We start from the raw sequence: 15906 nt of genomic DNA, 5'->3' as shown, positions 1-15906 counted from the left end.
CGTCACAAAATATCCCGTCAATATCACCGTCCCAAAATATCCCGTCAATATCACTGTCCCAAAATATCCCGTCAATATCACCGTCCCAAAATATCCCACCAATATCACTGTCCCAAAATATCCCACCAATATCACCGTCCCAAAATATCCCACCAATATCACAGGGTGAACCCCTCCTGCCAATATCACTGTCACAGCACAGGTGGCAGTCACTCTAGTGCATTTGCCAGTCAGGCTGTGGATTGTGAATCTGAACAGCTGGATGAGAGAGTTTCAGTTTCTCGTTTCTAAATTTAACAGATTAAAAGTAGAGATGGCAAATAAACCAGAGGGGATGAAGACAAACTGCTTTCAAATTGAAATCGAAATGTAACTGAGTTAGTGAAAGCTCCCTCAGCACCCGGTAAAAATAGTAGGATATTGCCAGTGTCACCGGAATGTGTGCAATCCTTGCCGTTCCCTTCGGATGATTTATTCAGGAGGTTTAAGGTATTGTTGGCTGTGATTTATATCCTAACTCCTCAGAACTCATGAGTCAGATAAACGTCACGTACTGTCCAGCACGTGTTAAATAATGAAACCAACAATTAGCAAAGTCAGCCCATTTTTCTCCATTCTTCCTTCTTGCCAAGTTTCTCCCCCTTGTCGGTTTCTTTTCTCAACCCTCTGCTCCCTTGCCCCAGTCGCCTCCTGCTGTAGGTTTGCCGAGATCTTGCTGGTTGTCGGTGTACCCGGGAATGGTCAGGACAGACGGGGGAAGGGTCAGTGCGAATTCCGGGAGAGTTTTGCAGAGAAGGGGCCCCCTACATAGAAACATAGAAGATAGGAGCAGGAGTAGGCCATTCGGCCCCTCGAGCCTGCTCCGCCATTCAATGAGATCATGGCTGATCATCCAAATTCAGTACCCTGTCCCTGCCTTCTCCCCATATCCCTTGATCCCCTTAGCCTCAAGAAATATATCCAACTCCTTCTTGAATATATTTAATGAATTGGCCTCAACTGCCCTGTGTGGTAGAGAATTCCACAGGTTCACCACTCTCTGGGTGAAGAAATTCCTCCTCATCTCTGTCCTAAATGGCTTACCCCTTATCCTTAGACTGTGACCCCTGGTTCTGGACTCTCTCGCCATCGGGAACATCCTTCCTGCATCTAGTCTGTCTAGTCCTGTTAGAATTTTATAAGTTTCAATGAGATCCCCTCTCATTCTTCTAAACTCCAGCAAATATAAGCCTAATCTTCCCAATCTCTCCTCATACGTCATTCCTGCCATCCCAGGTATCAGTCTGGTGAATCTTCGTTGCACTCCCTCCATGGCAAGAACATCCTTCCTCAGATAAGGCGACCAAAACTGCACACAATACTCAAGGTGTGGTCTCACCAAGGCCCTGTACAACTGCAGCAAGACATCCTTGCTCCTGTACTCGAATCCTCTTGCTATGAAGGCCAACATACCATTTGCCTTCTTAACCACCTGCTGCACCTGCATGCTTACCTTCAGCGACTGGTGCACAAGGACACCCAGGTCTCGTTGCACCTCCCCTTTTCCCAATCTATTGCCATTCAGATAATAATCTGTCTTCCTGTTTTTGCCACCGAAGTGGATAACCTCGCATTTATCCACATTATACTGCATCTGCCATGTATCTGCCCAATCACCCAACCTGTCCAAATCATCCTGGAGTTTCTCTGCATCCTCCTCACAGCACACACGCCCACCCAGCTTTGTGTCTGAACCTCCTGTCCATCCGCCAGTCCTGGCCAGCCTCGCCTGGCATTTCTGGCTTGGCGGTGGGGGGAGGGGGCGGGGGGCGAAGGGTGCCACAGATACACCCCCATCCCGCCAAAGGCCTGTTCCTATTGGCGGTTGGGTTGACATGACCGACAGCTTTTCTTTCAACACTGTCCGTTCTCAAGAAGAACAGTCACTTCCTGTTCAGCGAGCGGCAATCACTTTCTTTGCCGTTGAATCTCCTTGAGCGCAGGGATTCGACTGATGAGTGCGGCCGCTACACAGAGAGGGCAGGAGAGAAGCTTAAGCCAAAAATCTGGCCAGCCAGCTACAGCAGTCTCCACGGTGACTGACGCTGGCAAAGGTTGACTTGGAGTCGGTGTGCACATTCAAAGATTAACACAGCAACTTGCATTTATATAGCGCCTTTAACGTAGTAAAACGTCCCAAGGTGCTTCAAAGGAGCGATTATCAGACAAAATTTGACACTGAGCCACATAAGGAGATACTAGGACAGGTGAGGTCGGTTTTAAGGAGCGTCTTAAAGGAGGAGAGAGAGACGGAGAGGTTTAGGGAGGGAATTCCAGAGCTCAGGGCCCAGGCGGCTGAAGGCACGACCACCAATGGTGGAACGATTAAAATTGGGGATGTGCAAGAGGCCAGAATTGGATGAGCGCAGAGATCGCTGGAGGGTTGTAGGGCTGGAGGAGGTTACAGAGATAGGGAGCGGCGAGGGCCATGGAGGGATTTGAAGACGAGGATGAGAATATTAAATTGGAGGCGTTGCTGGACCAGGAGCCACTGTAGGTCAGCGAGCACAGATCTGACCTGCTGTTGAAGGATTGATAGGTGAAGGATGAATACTATAGTTTCATATTATTGTTGCCATTCTCACACATTTCATATCTCTGAGCCACACTGTCAATGTAACCACAATAATGGAGCTGGAAATGGTGGCGGTTCGTGGGTTTTCCGTCTGTTAGTAAATGCTACTTATAGAAAAGGCCACAAATACAGGGCCAGTTACAGGCAACAACTGTGTCAGGTTCAAACGATAAACCCAGAGTGTGAGGGGCCAAGCTTCAAAACACTTTCCTCTCATTGAGAGAGAGAGAGAGAGAGAGAGAGAGGGACAGGAGAGGAATAAATAGGCAGACAGAGACCAAGAGAGACAGAGAAATAGAAAGAGGGACAGCGAGAGACAGAGAGAGACAGAGAGATAGAAGGAGGAAAAGCGAGAGACAGAGGGATAGAAAGAGAGACAGAGAGAGACAGAGAGATAGAAAGAGAGACAGAGACAGAGAGATAGAAGGAGGAACAGCGAGAGACAGAGGGATAGAAATAGGGTCAGTGAGAGACAGAGAGATAGAAAGAGAGACAGAGAGATAGAAAGAGCGACAGAGAGAGACAGAGGGGTAGAAAGAGAGACAGAGACAGAGAGAGACAGAGAGATAGAAAGAGCGACAGAGAGAGACAGAGAGATAGAAAGAGCGACAGAGAGAGACAGAGGGATAGAAAGAGAGACAGAGGGAGACAGAGGAAGAGCGGATCAAAGAGAAAGACAGAGATGAAGGCAGAGAGAACGAAATGACAGGACAGTACGAGAGTGACACGAGAGAAATTGAGTGAGAAAAGAAGAGGACAAGAAGTGGAGAGGAAGAGTGTGGCGTGGAGGAATGTGGAGAGGGAGAGTGTGGAGAGGGAGAGTGTGGAGAGGGAGAGTGTGGAGAGGGAGAGAGGGAGAGTGTGGAGAGGAGGAATGTGGAGAGGGGGAGTGTGGAGAGGGAGAGTGTGGAGAGGGAGAGTGTGGAGAGGGAGAGTGTGGAGAGGGAGTGTGTGGAGAGGGAGTGTGTGGAGAGGGAGAGTGTGGAGAGGGAGAGTGTGGAGAGGGAGAGTGTGGAGAGGGAGAGAGGGAGAGTGTGGAGAGGAGGAATGTGGAGAGGGGGAGTGTGGAGAGGGGGAGTGTGGAGAGGGAGAGTGTGGAGAGGAGGAATGTGGAGAGGGAGAGTGTGGAGAGGGAGAGTGTGGAGAGGGAGAGTGTGGAGAGGGGGAGTGTGGAGAGGGAGAGTGTGGAGAGGAGGAATGTGGAGAGGGAGAGCGAGGAGAGGGAGAGTGTGGAGAGGGAGAGTGTGGAGGGGAGAGTGTGGAGAGGGAGAGTGTGGAGAGGGGGAGTGTGGAGAGGGGGAGTGTGGAGAGGGAGAGTGTGGAGAGGGAGAGTGTGGAGAGGGAGAGTGTGGAGAGGAGGAATGTGGAGAGGGAGAGTGTGGAGAGGGAGAGTGTGGAGAGGGAGAGTGTGGAGAGGGAGAGTGTGGAGAGGGAGAGTGTGGAGAGGGAGAGTGTGGAGAGAGAGAGTGTGGAGAGGGGGAGTGTGGAGAGGGAGAGTGTGGAGAGGGAGAGCGTGGAGAGGGAGAGTGTGGAGAGGGAGAGTGTGGAGAGAGAGAGTGTGGAGAGGGAGAGTGTGGAGAGGGGGAATGTGGAGAGGGGGAGTGTGGAGAGGGAGAGTGTGGAGAGGGAGAGTGTGGAGAGGGAGAGTGTGGAGAGGAGGAATGTGGCGAGGGAGAGTGTGGAGAGGGGGAGAGTGGAGAGGGAGAGAGTGGAGAGAGAGAGTGTGGAGAGGGGGAGAGGGAGAGTGTGGAGAGGAGGAATGTGGAGAGGGAGAGTGTGGAGAGGGAGAGTGTGGAGAGAGAGAGTGTGGAGAGGGAGAGTGTGGAGAGGGAGAGTGTGGAGAGGGAGAGTGTGGAGAGGAGGAATGTGGAGAGGGAGAGTGTGGAGAGGGGGAGTGTGGAGAGGGGGAGTGTGGAGAGGGAGAGTGTGGAGAGGGAGAGTGTGGAGAGGAGGAATGTGGAGAGGAGGAATGTGGAGAGGGAGTGTGTGGAGAGGGGGAGTGTGGAGAGGGAGAGAGTGGAGAGGGAGAGTGTGGAGAGGGAGAGTGTGGAGAGGGAGAGTGTGGAGAGGGAGAGAGTGGAGAGAGAGAGTGTGGAGAGGAGGAATGTGGAGAGGGAGAGTGTGGAGAGAGAGTGGAGAGGGAGAGTGTGGAGAGAGAGAGTGTGGAGAGGGAGAGTGTGGAGAGGGAGAGTGTGGAGAGAGAGAGTGTGGAGAGGGAGAGTGTGGAGAGAGAGAGTGTGGAGAGAGAGAGTGTGGAGAGAGAGAGTGTGGAGAGCGAGAGTGTGGAGAGCGAGAGTGTGGAGAGAGAGAGTGTGTAGAGGAGGAATGTGGAGAGGGAGAGTGTGGAGAGGAGGAATGTGGAGAGGGAGAGTGTGGAGAGGGGGAGAGGGAGAGTGTGGAGAGGGAGAGTGTGGAGAGGGGGAGAGGGAGAGTGTGGAGAGCGAGAGTGTGGAGAGCGAGAGTGTGGAGAGGGAGAGTGTGGAGAGGGAGAGTGTGGAGAGGGAGAGTGTGGAGAGGGAGAGTGTGGAGAGAGAGAGTGTGGAGAGGGGGAGTGTGGAGAGAAGAGTGTGGAGAGGGAGAGTGTGGAGAGGAGGAATGTGGAGAGGGGGAGAGGGAGAGTGTGGAGAGGGAGAGTGTGGAGAGGAGGAATGTGGAGAGGGGGAGAGGGAGAGTGTGGAGAGGGAGAGTGTGGAGAGGGGGAGTGTGGAGAGGGGGAGTGTGGAGAGGGGGAGTGTGGAGAGGGGGAGTGTGGAGAGGGGGAGTGTGGAGAGGGGGAGTGTGGAGAGGGGGAGTGTGGAGAGGGAGAGTGTGGAGAGGGAGAGTGTGGAGAGGGAGAGTGTGGAGAGGGAGAGTGTGGAGAGGGAGAGTGTGGAGAGGGAGAGTGTGGAGAGGGGGAGTGTGGAGAGGGGGAGTGTGGAGAGGGAGAGTGTGGAGAGGGAGAGTGTGGAGAGAGAGAGTGTGGAGAGGGAGAGTGTGGAGAGGGAGAGTGTGGAGAGGGTGAGTGTGGAGAGAGAGAGTGTGGAGAGGGAGAGTGTGGAGAGGGAGAGTGTGGAGAGAGAGAGTGTGGAGAGGGAGAGTGTGGAGAGGAGGAATGTGGAGAGGGAGAGTGTGGAGAGGGAGAGTGTGGAGAGGGAGAGTGTGGAGAGGGAGAGTGTGGAGAGGAGGAATGTGGAGAGGGAGAGTGTGGAGAGGGAGAGTGTGGAGAGGGAGAGTGTGGAGAGGGAGAGTGTGGTGCTGCAGACGAGGGTAATGGGCCTTTTGTGATTGGCCAATGAAATCAGAATCCAGATCTTCCACGCGGGCCTTTGGCCGCTCAGTCTGAAGCTGTAGGGTCTGCAGGGTCTGCCTCTGCTGTGTGAGTGGAGGAGAAACACCATGTTTGTTGAGGGGGAAACATTTCCAGTCACGTAGAGGAAGCCGGTTAAGCGTTTGTGTCAGCTTGGCTCAGTCAGTAGCACTCTCGCCTCTGAGTCAGAAAGTCATGGGTTCATTTCTCACTCCAGAGACTTGAACACAAAATCTAGGCTGACACCCCCAGTGCAGTACTGAGGGAGCGCCGCACTGTCGGAGGGGCAGTACTGAGGGAGCGTTGCACTGTCGGAGGGGCAGTACTGAGGGAGCGCCGCACTGTCGGAGGGGCAGTACTGAGGGAGGGCTGCACTGTCGGAGGGGCAATACTGAAGGAGCGCTGCACTGTTGGAGGGGCAGTACTGAAGGAGCGCTGCACTGTCGGAGGGGCAGTACTGAGGGAGCTCCGCACTGTCGGAGGGGCAGTACTGAGGGAGCGCTGCACTGTCGGAGGGGCAGTACTGAGGGACCTCCGCACTGTCGGAGGGGCAGTACTGAGGGAGCGCTGCACTGTCGGAGGGGCAGTACTGAGGGAGTGCCGCACTGTCGGAGGGACAGTACTGAGGGAGCGCTGCACTGTCGGAGGGGCAGTACTGAGGGAGCGCTGCACTGTCGGAGGGGCAGTACTGAGGGAGCTCCGCACTGTCGGAGGGGCAGTACTGAGGGAGCGCTGCACTGTCGGAGGGGCAGTACTGAGGGAGCGCTGCACTGTCGGAGGGGCAGTACTAAGGGAGCTCCGCACTGTCGGAGGGGCAGTACTGAGGGAGCGCTGCACTGTCGGAGGGGCAGTACTGAGGGAGTGCCGCACTGTCGGAGGGGCAGTACTGAGGGAGCGTTGCACTGTCGGAGGGGCAGTACTGAGGGAGCGCCGCACTGTCGGAGGGGCAGTTCTGAGGGAGCGCTGCACTGTCGGAGGGGCAGTACTGAGGGAGCGCTGCACTGTCGGAGGGGCAGTCCTGAGGGAGCACCGCACTGTCGGAGGGTCAGTACTGAAGGAGCGCCGCACTGTCGGAGGGGCAGTTCGGAGTGAGCGCTGCACTGTCGGAGGGGCAGTACTGAGGGAGCGCTGCACTGTCGGAGGGGCAGTACTGAGGGAGCGCCGCACTGTCGGAGGGACAGTACTGAGGGAGCACCGCACTGTCGGAGGGACAGTACTGAGGGAGCGCCGCACTGTCGGAGGGGCAGTACTGAGGGAGCGCTGCACTGTCGGAGGGGCAGTACTGAGGAAGCGCCGCACTGTCGGAGGGGCAGTGCTGAGGGAGCGCCGCACTGTCGGAGGGGCAGTACTGAGGGAGTGCTGCACTGTCGGAGGGGCAGTACTGAGGGAGTGCCGCACTGATGGAGGGGCAGTACCGGTGGAACGCTGCACACAAAATGCAGACTACATAGCATCTCGCTTTTGATCAAAGTTCTGCTAGAGATGCCGCGGCTGGAGTTTGCTGCTGAGAGCCATTTCCAGGAGGCTGAGTGTAGAACGAGCCTCGTGTTTACAGGTAGATGTCCTGAAATGATCAACGTTGCTCTCATCTCCCCGGCTTCTGAAGACAGACCCTGAACAAAGCAGTTCTATTTCAGGCAGCAAGTGCCAGCTGGGCCGTTGCAGAAACATCCATCAAAGACACAGAATGCTGAGGAGGCTCTACTACAGGCAAGCACGCAATTCACCAGCCCAGCACATTTACATCTCCGCTGTCGACTGCTCCTGTGGGGGAGTGGGAGTGAGGGGGGAGTGGGGGTGAGGGGGAGTGGGGGTGAGGGGGGAGTGGGGGTGAGGGGGAGTGGGGGTGGGGGATGAGTGCGGGAGTCAGAGATTTGCTGCGATTCCCTCATTCTGGGACCTGGGCATAGAAGCAAAAATCCCAATTTTTTTTTCATTCTCAGGATGTGGGCGTCGCTGGTAAGGCCGGCATTTATTGCCCGACTCTAATTGCCCCGAGAAGGTGGTGATGAGTGATTCGCTCGGCCATTTCAGGGGCAGTTAAGAGCCAACCACATTGCTGTGGGTCGGGAGTCACATATAGGCCAGACCGGGTAAGGACGGCAGATTTCCTTCCCTAAAGGGCATTAGTGAACCAGATGGGTTTTTACTGATCCTAGCTTCTTATTCCAGATTTATTTCATTAACTGAATTTAAATTCCCAGCTGCTGTGGTGCGATTTGAACTCACGTCTCTGGATCAATAGTCCAGGTCCCTGGATTACTAGTCCAATGACACAACCATTAGGCTACCGTACCCCGAATTACAATCCTGCTCTCGAGTGCGCTCCGCCACGGAGGAGGGCCCAGGAGGAACGGGTCTCTGCGGCACCTTCCCCATCCCCACTCAATGAAGAGTCCAGACACAGCTAGACAGGACAGGCACAAGGAAGATTGGGGGAGGGGCAGTATCGAGGGATCCTCAACCCCCCATTCCCCCCAAGGCACTCAGAGACCTCTTGTGTGGAATCAGTGCCGCTGCCCCTTGCCAGTCATTTCTTGTATTTATATAGCGCCTTTAATGTCGTAAAACATCCCAAGGTGCTTTACAGGAGCGTAAATCAAACAGGAGCCACATAAGGAGATATTAGGACAGGTGACCAAAAGTTTGGTCAAAGTGGGAGGTTTTAAGGAACAACTTAAAGGAGGAGAGAGCGGCGGAGAGGTTTAGGGAGGGAATTCCAGAGTTTAGGGCCTAGGCAACAGAGGGCACAGCCACCAATGGTGGAGCGATTAAAATCTGGGATGATCAAGAGGCCAGAATTGGAGGAGCGCAGAGATCTCGGGGGGTTGTGGGTCTGGAGGAGGTTACAGAGATAGGACGGATGGGGGGGGGCGGCGAGGGCCATGGAGGGATTTGAAAACTAGGATGAGAATTTTAAATTCAAGGCGTTGCTTAACCAGGAGCCAATGTAGGTCAGCGAGCACAGGGGGTGATGGGCGAACAGGCGCGGTGCGAGTTAGGACACGGGTCAGCGAGCACAGGGGGTGATGGGCGAACAGGCGTGGTGCGAGTTAGGACACGGGGCAGTGAGCACAGGGGGTGATGGGTGAACGGGACTTGGTGCGAGTTAGGACACGGGTCAGCGAGCACAGGGGGTGATGGGCGAACAGGCGTGGTGCGAGTTAGGGCACGGGCAGCCAAGTTTTGGATGAGCTGAAGTTTACGGAGGGTGGGAGGTGGGTCCAGGAGTGCGTCAGAATAGATGAGTCTAGAGGTAACAAAGGGATGGATGAGGGTTTCAGCAGCAGATGAGCTGAGGCAAGGGCGGAGACGGGCGACACACCTGTGCCAGTCAAACTGCGAGATGGAGGCTGGAGTGGGTGTAGGGGAAGTAACTTTCATGAGGCGTAGTTTGGGATCTTGCTCTCTACAACCAACGGCATTTCAGTTCTGAAGGTTTTTTCCACTCCCTGTTCCTGTGTTGAGACAACTAGATACTGGTGGGCGAAGTAACTGAACAGACCATAATAAGGCACTGGGTTTATAAATAGTTCTGTAAACATCCAGATGGCAGGAGGTTAATAGGCAAACAGTGGGTAGAAATCTTGTACTGCCTGTGAACTCTAAACCTTCACTGTCCAAATATGGGGTCTGGGGGCTATCGATCGGCATGACTCTGGTGAATTCTGGCATAGTTGCTCTGTTGAGACGGGTGATGCCGGTTCCTTCTCTCCCGCAGGGTGTCCCCTCCCTCTCTCCCCAGGGTGCCCTCCCTCTCTCCCGCAGGGTGCCCCCTCCCTCTCTCCCCAGGGTGCCCCCTCCCTCTCTCCCCAGGGTGCCCCCTCCCTCTCTCCCCAGGGTGCCCCTCCCTCTCTCCCCAGGGTGCCCTCCCTCTCTCCCACAGGGTGACCCCACCCTTTCTCCCACAGGGTGCCCCCTCCCTCTCTCCCGCAGGGTGACCCACACTCTCTCCCACAGGGTGCCCCCTCCCTCTCTCCCCAGGGTGCCCCCTCCCTCTCTCCCACAGGGTGCCCCCTCCCTCTCTCCCCAGGGTGACCCCACCCTTTCTCCCACAGGGTGCCCCCTCCCTCTCTCCCCAGGGTGACCCCACCCTTTCTCCCACAGGGTGCCCCCTCCCTCTCTCCCCAGGGTGACCCCACCCTTTCTCCCACAGGGTGCCCCCTCCCTCTCTCCCCAGGGTGCCCCCTCCCGCAGGTTGCCTCCTCCCTCCCTCCCCAGGTGCCCCCTCCCTCTCTCCCACAGGGTGCCCCCTCCCTCTCTCCCCAGGGTGCCCCCTCCCTCTCTCCCCAGGGTGCCCCCTCCCGCAGGTTGCCTCCTCCCTCCCTCCCCAGGGTGCCCCCTCCCTCTCTCCCCAGGGTGCCCCCCTCCCTCTCTCCCCAGGGTGCCCCCTCCGCAGGTTGCCTCCTCCCTCCCTCCCCAGGGTGCCCCCTCCCTCTCTCCTGCAGGGTGACCCCACCCTCTCTCCCGCAGGGTGACCCCACCCTCTCTCCCGCAGGGTGACCCCACCCTCTCTCCCGCAGGGTGCCCTCTCCCTCTCTCCCGCAGGGTGACCCCACCCTCTCTCCCGCAGGGTGCCCCCTCCCTCTCTTCCCAGGGTGCCCCCTCCCTCTCTCCCCAGGGTGCCCCCTCCCTCTCTCCCGCAGGGTGCCCCCTCCCTCTCTCCCCAGGGTGCCCCCTCCCTCTCTCCCGCAGGGTGACCCCCACCCTCTCTCCCACAGGGTGCCCCCTCCCTCTCTCCCGCAGGGTGACCCCCACCCTCTCTCCCACAGGGTGCCCCCTCCCTCTCTCCCACAGGGTGCCCCCTCCCTCTCTCCCGCAGGGTGACCCCCACCCTCTCTCCCGCAGGGTGCCCCCTCCCTCTCTCCCCAGGGTGCCCCCTCCCTCTCTCCCCAGGGTGCCCCCTCCCTCCCTCTCTCCCGCCCCATCTGCTCTCTCAAGTGGATGTAAAAGGTCCCATTGCATTATTTGAAGAGCAGGGGAGTTCTCCCCGGTGTCCTGGGGCCAATATTTATCCCTCAACCAACATCACTAAAACAGATTATCCGGTCATTATCGCACTGCTGTTTGTGGGAGCTTGCTGTGCGCAAATTGGCTGCCGCGTTTCCTACATTACAACAGTGACTACACTTCAAAAAGTACTTCATTGGCTGTGAAGCGCTTTGGGACGTCCTGGGGTTGTGAAAGGCGCTATAGAAATGCAAGTCTGTCTTCATTTTAATATATTGCTGATTCGCAGTATCTTAGAACATAAGAACATAAGAAATAGTAGCAGGAGTCGGCCAATCGGCCCCTCGAGCCTGCTCCGCCATTCAATAAGATCATGGCTGATCTGATCCTAACCGCCAATCCACTATCACAGAACCACCTCCTGAATCTAACAGAATTAGACACACGAAATAGGAGCAGGATCAGGCTACACGGCCCCTGGGCCCGCTCCACTACCCACAGGGCCATGACCATTCCGAACCTAGACTTATGTCCAAATTCCTGCCCGCTGAGCCTGATTTCTGCCCAAACTGAGTTGAAAGGGGGTTTGGGAGATGGTACAGGATGATTTCGGCCTCTGACACTAAAGTTTCGCTCCCCTCGGATGAACCGATCTGCCTCCTGCGACCGTTGTTTGTGAAGATTGAGCGACAAGCATCTGTTGTCTCTGGGAACCTGTCCCAGATTGGTTGGACACTCACTGGGGCCCTTGGCAGGATCGGCAGTGCAGGTAATGCTGGGAGAAACAGCCCCAGGACAAGCCGGGACTGCTGCCAGTTTCCGGGCAGCCTGGAAATGTCGGTTGGGAGATTGTAACATGCGGCAAGCGGTTAAAGCAGGAAGCCCGGGTGTGGGTTTCCGATGCTGAATGTGGAGTGTGAAATGGCATGATGATACTTTCACTATCGATTGTGTAATATATCACCTCTCGGAGTGAACCAGGGGAATTCCCAAAGCCCACCCTCCCCACCCCACCCCACTCACCGCCTGACCAGCACCAACAACGGGCAAATATCATTCAGAGAGAGGGATAGGGAGACTGAGAGAGAGAGGGAAAGAGAGAGAGGGAAAGAGAGAGAGAGAGAGGGAAAGAGAGAGGTAAAGAGAAAGACAGAGAGAGAGAGGGAAAGAGAAAGAGAGAGACAGACTGAGAGAGAGGTAAAGAGAGAGAGAGAGACAGACTGAGAGAGAGGGAAAGAGGGAGACTGAGAGAGAGGGAAAGAGAGGGAAAGAGAGCGAGGGGGAAAGACAGAGAGACTGAGAGGAACTTAGAGAGGTAGGTAAAGATAGAGAGAAGGAAAGACAGAGAGGTACAGGGAGAGGCAGAGAGAGAGAGAGAGAGACTGTTAACACCCACCTCAAACCACTAAAGCAAACAGATGGGCCCCTGGGTTTAATGTTTGAATTCCTTCACTGCTGAACCCCGCCAGTAACGTCAGCCTGGGGTGAGATTAGCAATTGATTGTGAAATAATTGCATTACAGTTTGTTTCACTTTCTAAGGATTGATTTCTGTTCCCCAACAATATATTGGGAAATATTCCTCACTCAGTGTGTGAAACTGAAGCCGTGACCGCTGATTCTCTGCATCTCTTGGAGTGGACACTGATACCTGGGACAGTGCTGAAGTGACCGACTGCGCACCTTTTACAGGAGCCGGATTATTGTCATGGTCAAACATATGTAGAAAAAAACAGACTCCACGTCAAGAGTTTCCGCTAAAAGCAGTCAGCCTGATGATAAGAGGCAGAAGGCTAAATTGAAATAGTTCCTGTTTTTAAAAATAATTTCTAGTCTTACAGCAATATCAGGAAGTTACTGTGGTGGAAATGACGCCTCTGATTCCCCATTCTGTTGAATTTCAATTTTAGAAATGAGTCATGAAAGGTTGCAGCGGGATGTTGTCAGCAGACTGACACTGAGATTTCTCGCTGTGTCTGTGCGGCCAAGGACCAGCAAACTGGCCCATCATTTAGACCCGAGCAGCAATCAGAAACACTCCCCGTGCTCACATGGTGCAGCTCTCGCTCTCTCCCTCCTGCTCTCGCTAACTGCCTTAATCTCGCTCTTTCATCTTACTCTTTCCTTCTTGCTCTCTCTTGTGCCCACTTTCATGCTGTCCCTCCTGTGCTCTCTCTCTCCTTCGCTCTCTCTCTCTCTCCTGTTTTCTATCTCTCCGGCTCTCTCTCTCCTGTCTTCTCTCTCTCCTTCGCTCTCTCTATCTCTCCTGTGTTCTCTCTCTCCTGCGCTCTCTCTCTCTCCTGTTTTCTATCTCTCCTGTGTTCTCTCTCTCCTGCTCGCTCTCTCTCCTGTTTTCTATCTCTCCTGTGCTCTCTCTCTCTCCTGTGTTCTCTCTCTCCTGCACTCTCTCTCTCTCCTGTTTTCTATCTCTCCTGTGCTCTCTCTCTCTCCTGTGTTCTCTCTCTCCTGCACTCTCTCTCTCTCCTGTGTTCTCTCTCTCCTGCGCTCTTTCTCTCTCTCCTGTGTTCTCTCTCTCCTGTGCTCTCTCTCTCTCTCCTGTGTTCTCTCTCTCCTGCTCTCTCTCTCTCTCGTGTTCTCTCTCTCCTGCTCTCTCTCTCTCTCCTGTGTTCTCTCTCTCCTGCGCTCTTTCTCTCTCTCGTGTTCTCTCTCTCCTGCACTCTCTCTCTCCTGTGTTCTCTCTCTCCTGCGCTCTTTCTCTCTCTCCTGTGTTCTCTCTCTCCTGCTCTCTCTCTCTCTCTCGTGTTCTCTCTCTCCTGCTCTCTCTCTCTCTCCTGTGTTCTCTCTCTCCTGCGCTCTTTCTCTCTCTCCTGTGTTCTCTCTCTCCTGCGCTCTTTCTCTCTCTCCTGTGTTCTCTCTCTCCTGCGCTCTCTCCAATTCCAATTCCAATTCCAATTAAAATGCTTTATTGGCATGAAAGTTTACAGAGAACCATATTGCCAAAGCTTACATAGCAAAAAGGTACAGTTTTCCAACATTCTGTAGGTGTCAATCGATTTGACATTTGTTGGGTACATACAATATTACTTTTAAACAATATTAATTTTAAACAGTCTTTGTACTTCATTTGGTACGTTCAATATTAATTTTAAACAGTCTTAATTTTAAACAGTCCTCAGGTTGTGACATGTTGTTACATATTTGGCCCCAAGGTATGGTCTGTCTCCTTCTCCTAGGACTAATCTCAATTTTGACAGATCATCCAATTCCTTGAAATCTGGGGTTGTTTGGCTTAGCTTGTTGAATAATATGTTTCTTGATGTGTTGAATTTTTCGCATTTTAGGAGGAAATGCATTTCTGTTTCAACCTCGCCAGCCAGACATTGATCGCATATTCTATTCTCTCTAGGCTGCCAGGATTTCTTGTATCTGCCTTTTTCAATTTCCAGTTGGTGGTCGCTTAGTCTGTACCTGGTGAGGGTCTGTCTCTGTTTTGTGTCTCTGATGGTCGTGAGGTAGTCTGCCAGTTTATATTCTCTTTTTAGGGCCCGGTAACATTCTAATCTGCTTTGGCTTTCGGTTATTTTGTTCCAATGTTCCAGGTAGGTTTCTTTGCATTTTTTAATGATTTGGTTCACTTGGATTGGTGTTTGGGCGGCTGTGTTGGTCTGGGGCTGGTCAGGGTCCGGCTGAGTACTTAGTTTCCGTAGCAGCTGACTCAGGGGACTCTTTTCTGGGTTTAGCTCTTGGGTCTGAAAGGCTTTGAAATGAAGGGTGTCTGGGGAGCTAGATTTGAGGTGATTTAGGAAGTTTAGTGCTCGTTTTTGGATGTTTATTATCAGTGGGTATCTGCCTCTCTCTCTCTCTCTCTCTCCTGTTTTCTATCTCTCCGGCTCTCTCTCTCCTGTGTTCTCTCTCTCCTGCTCTCTCTCTCTCTCCTGTGTTCTCTCTCCTGTGTTCTCTTTCTCTCTCTCCTGTGTTCTCTCTCTCCTGCGCTCTCTCTCTCTCTCATGCTCTGTCTCCTTTGAATCTTCAAGCCCAGGCCAGGGCGGCATCAGCAAGTTGCTGAGGTGGGCAGGGGATCACGGAAGGAGTTGGGGGTATCGCGATGACGGAGAGCCGAGGAGGGGTGGGAGGCAGGGGGCCAGGGAGATCGGGGGCGGGGGATCATGGTGGGGGCGGGGGCATCGCGGTCACGGAGAGCGGGGGCGGGGTGGCGGAGAGCGGGGGCGGTCAGAAAGCGAACAGACTCCGTTACCCGATTGGTTGATTCTTCACTCTCAGTCAAACAGCCATTTTCCATCGCCAATATTTTACAGATTAATAAACAAAAGTGTTCAAAGAAAATCTTTTGTAAATACACAATTTCTTTTTAATGCCCCGACAATCATTCCACTGGGTGCTGCTAGCGGCCGTGGCCTGGAGATTAATCTTCAATCCCTGGAGGCTCCAGGTCGCCATGTATCTTTGGCCCAGCCTCTTGGTTCCTTCGCCCATGGAATTTGTCGGGGCACAATGCGCAGTTCCGACCTACGATGGTGGTCGGGATCCTCTTTACCTCACAGGGCCTCGATTCCCATGTTGAAAGGGGCCCATTGCCTGAACCAGGCAGGTGCTTTGGACACCCGGCATAGGCCTGGTGTTAACGGCGCTGAGGCTCCCGACCCCACTGTAAGGCTGGTATCGCCCCGGTAACGCCCCAGTATCGCCCCGGTAACGCCCCGTTAATGCCAGGCTAAGGGCAGTGAAAATCCACTGCCAGTAATCGATAAACAAGTGAAGTATAAAATTATTCGCATTTCAGAAGAGAAACGCCACTGGCTCTTACAAACCTGCAAGAAATTGTGAAACAGAACACTCACTGACTAATACCTTACTGTAAATTCCTGGTAGTGCATCGCTCTGATAATGCCACTCACCTAACTGGAACTCAGTGAAGATTCATTAAACAACCGTTAAAGCTGGCATCAGCTTTATTCAGGGCCTGTTTGTCTCACCTTTGAGGTCACGCTGCTTGCTGGGCAGAATCTGGCACATTGCCCCGGGGTTGAAACACTCCTTGCTCACAAGTGCCAAATCTGTGGGAGCGGGGCGTTCTG

The 15906-nt window shown here is 54.1% G+C and overlaps 1 protein-coding gene across 1 annotated transcript in view; it reads right to left on the bottom strand.

Moving 5' to 3' along the window:
• The window catches only part of LOC147097849 (AT-rich interactive domain-containing protein 5B-like), a 92012-nt gene extending 76168 nt beyond the window's left edge, over positions 1-15844 (bottom strand). Inside the window, exon 1 of the mRNA XM_085970787.1 lies at positions 15805-15844. Coding sequence (XP_085826913.1) covers positions 15805-15844 — 40 coding nt within the window. The remainder of the gene's footprint in view (positions 1-15804) is intronic.
• Positions 15845-15906: the final 62 nt, after the last annotated feature.

This window comes from Somniosus microcephalus, chromosome 30 (genome assembly GCF_052327205.1).
Source record: "Somniosus microcephalus isolate GS21.2 chromosome 30, FLI_Smic_1.0, whole genome shotgun sequence".
Classification (NCBI taxonomy): domain Eukaryota; kingdom Metazoa; phylum Chordata; class Chondrichthyes; order Squaliformes; family Somniosidae; genus Somniosus; species Somniosus microcephalus.
The sequence above is the reverse complement of the archived record's forward strand: the minus strand, read 5'-3'. Positions and strand labels throughout refer to the sequence as shown.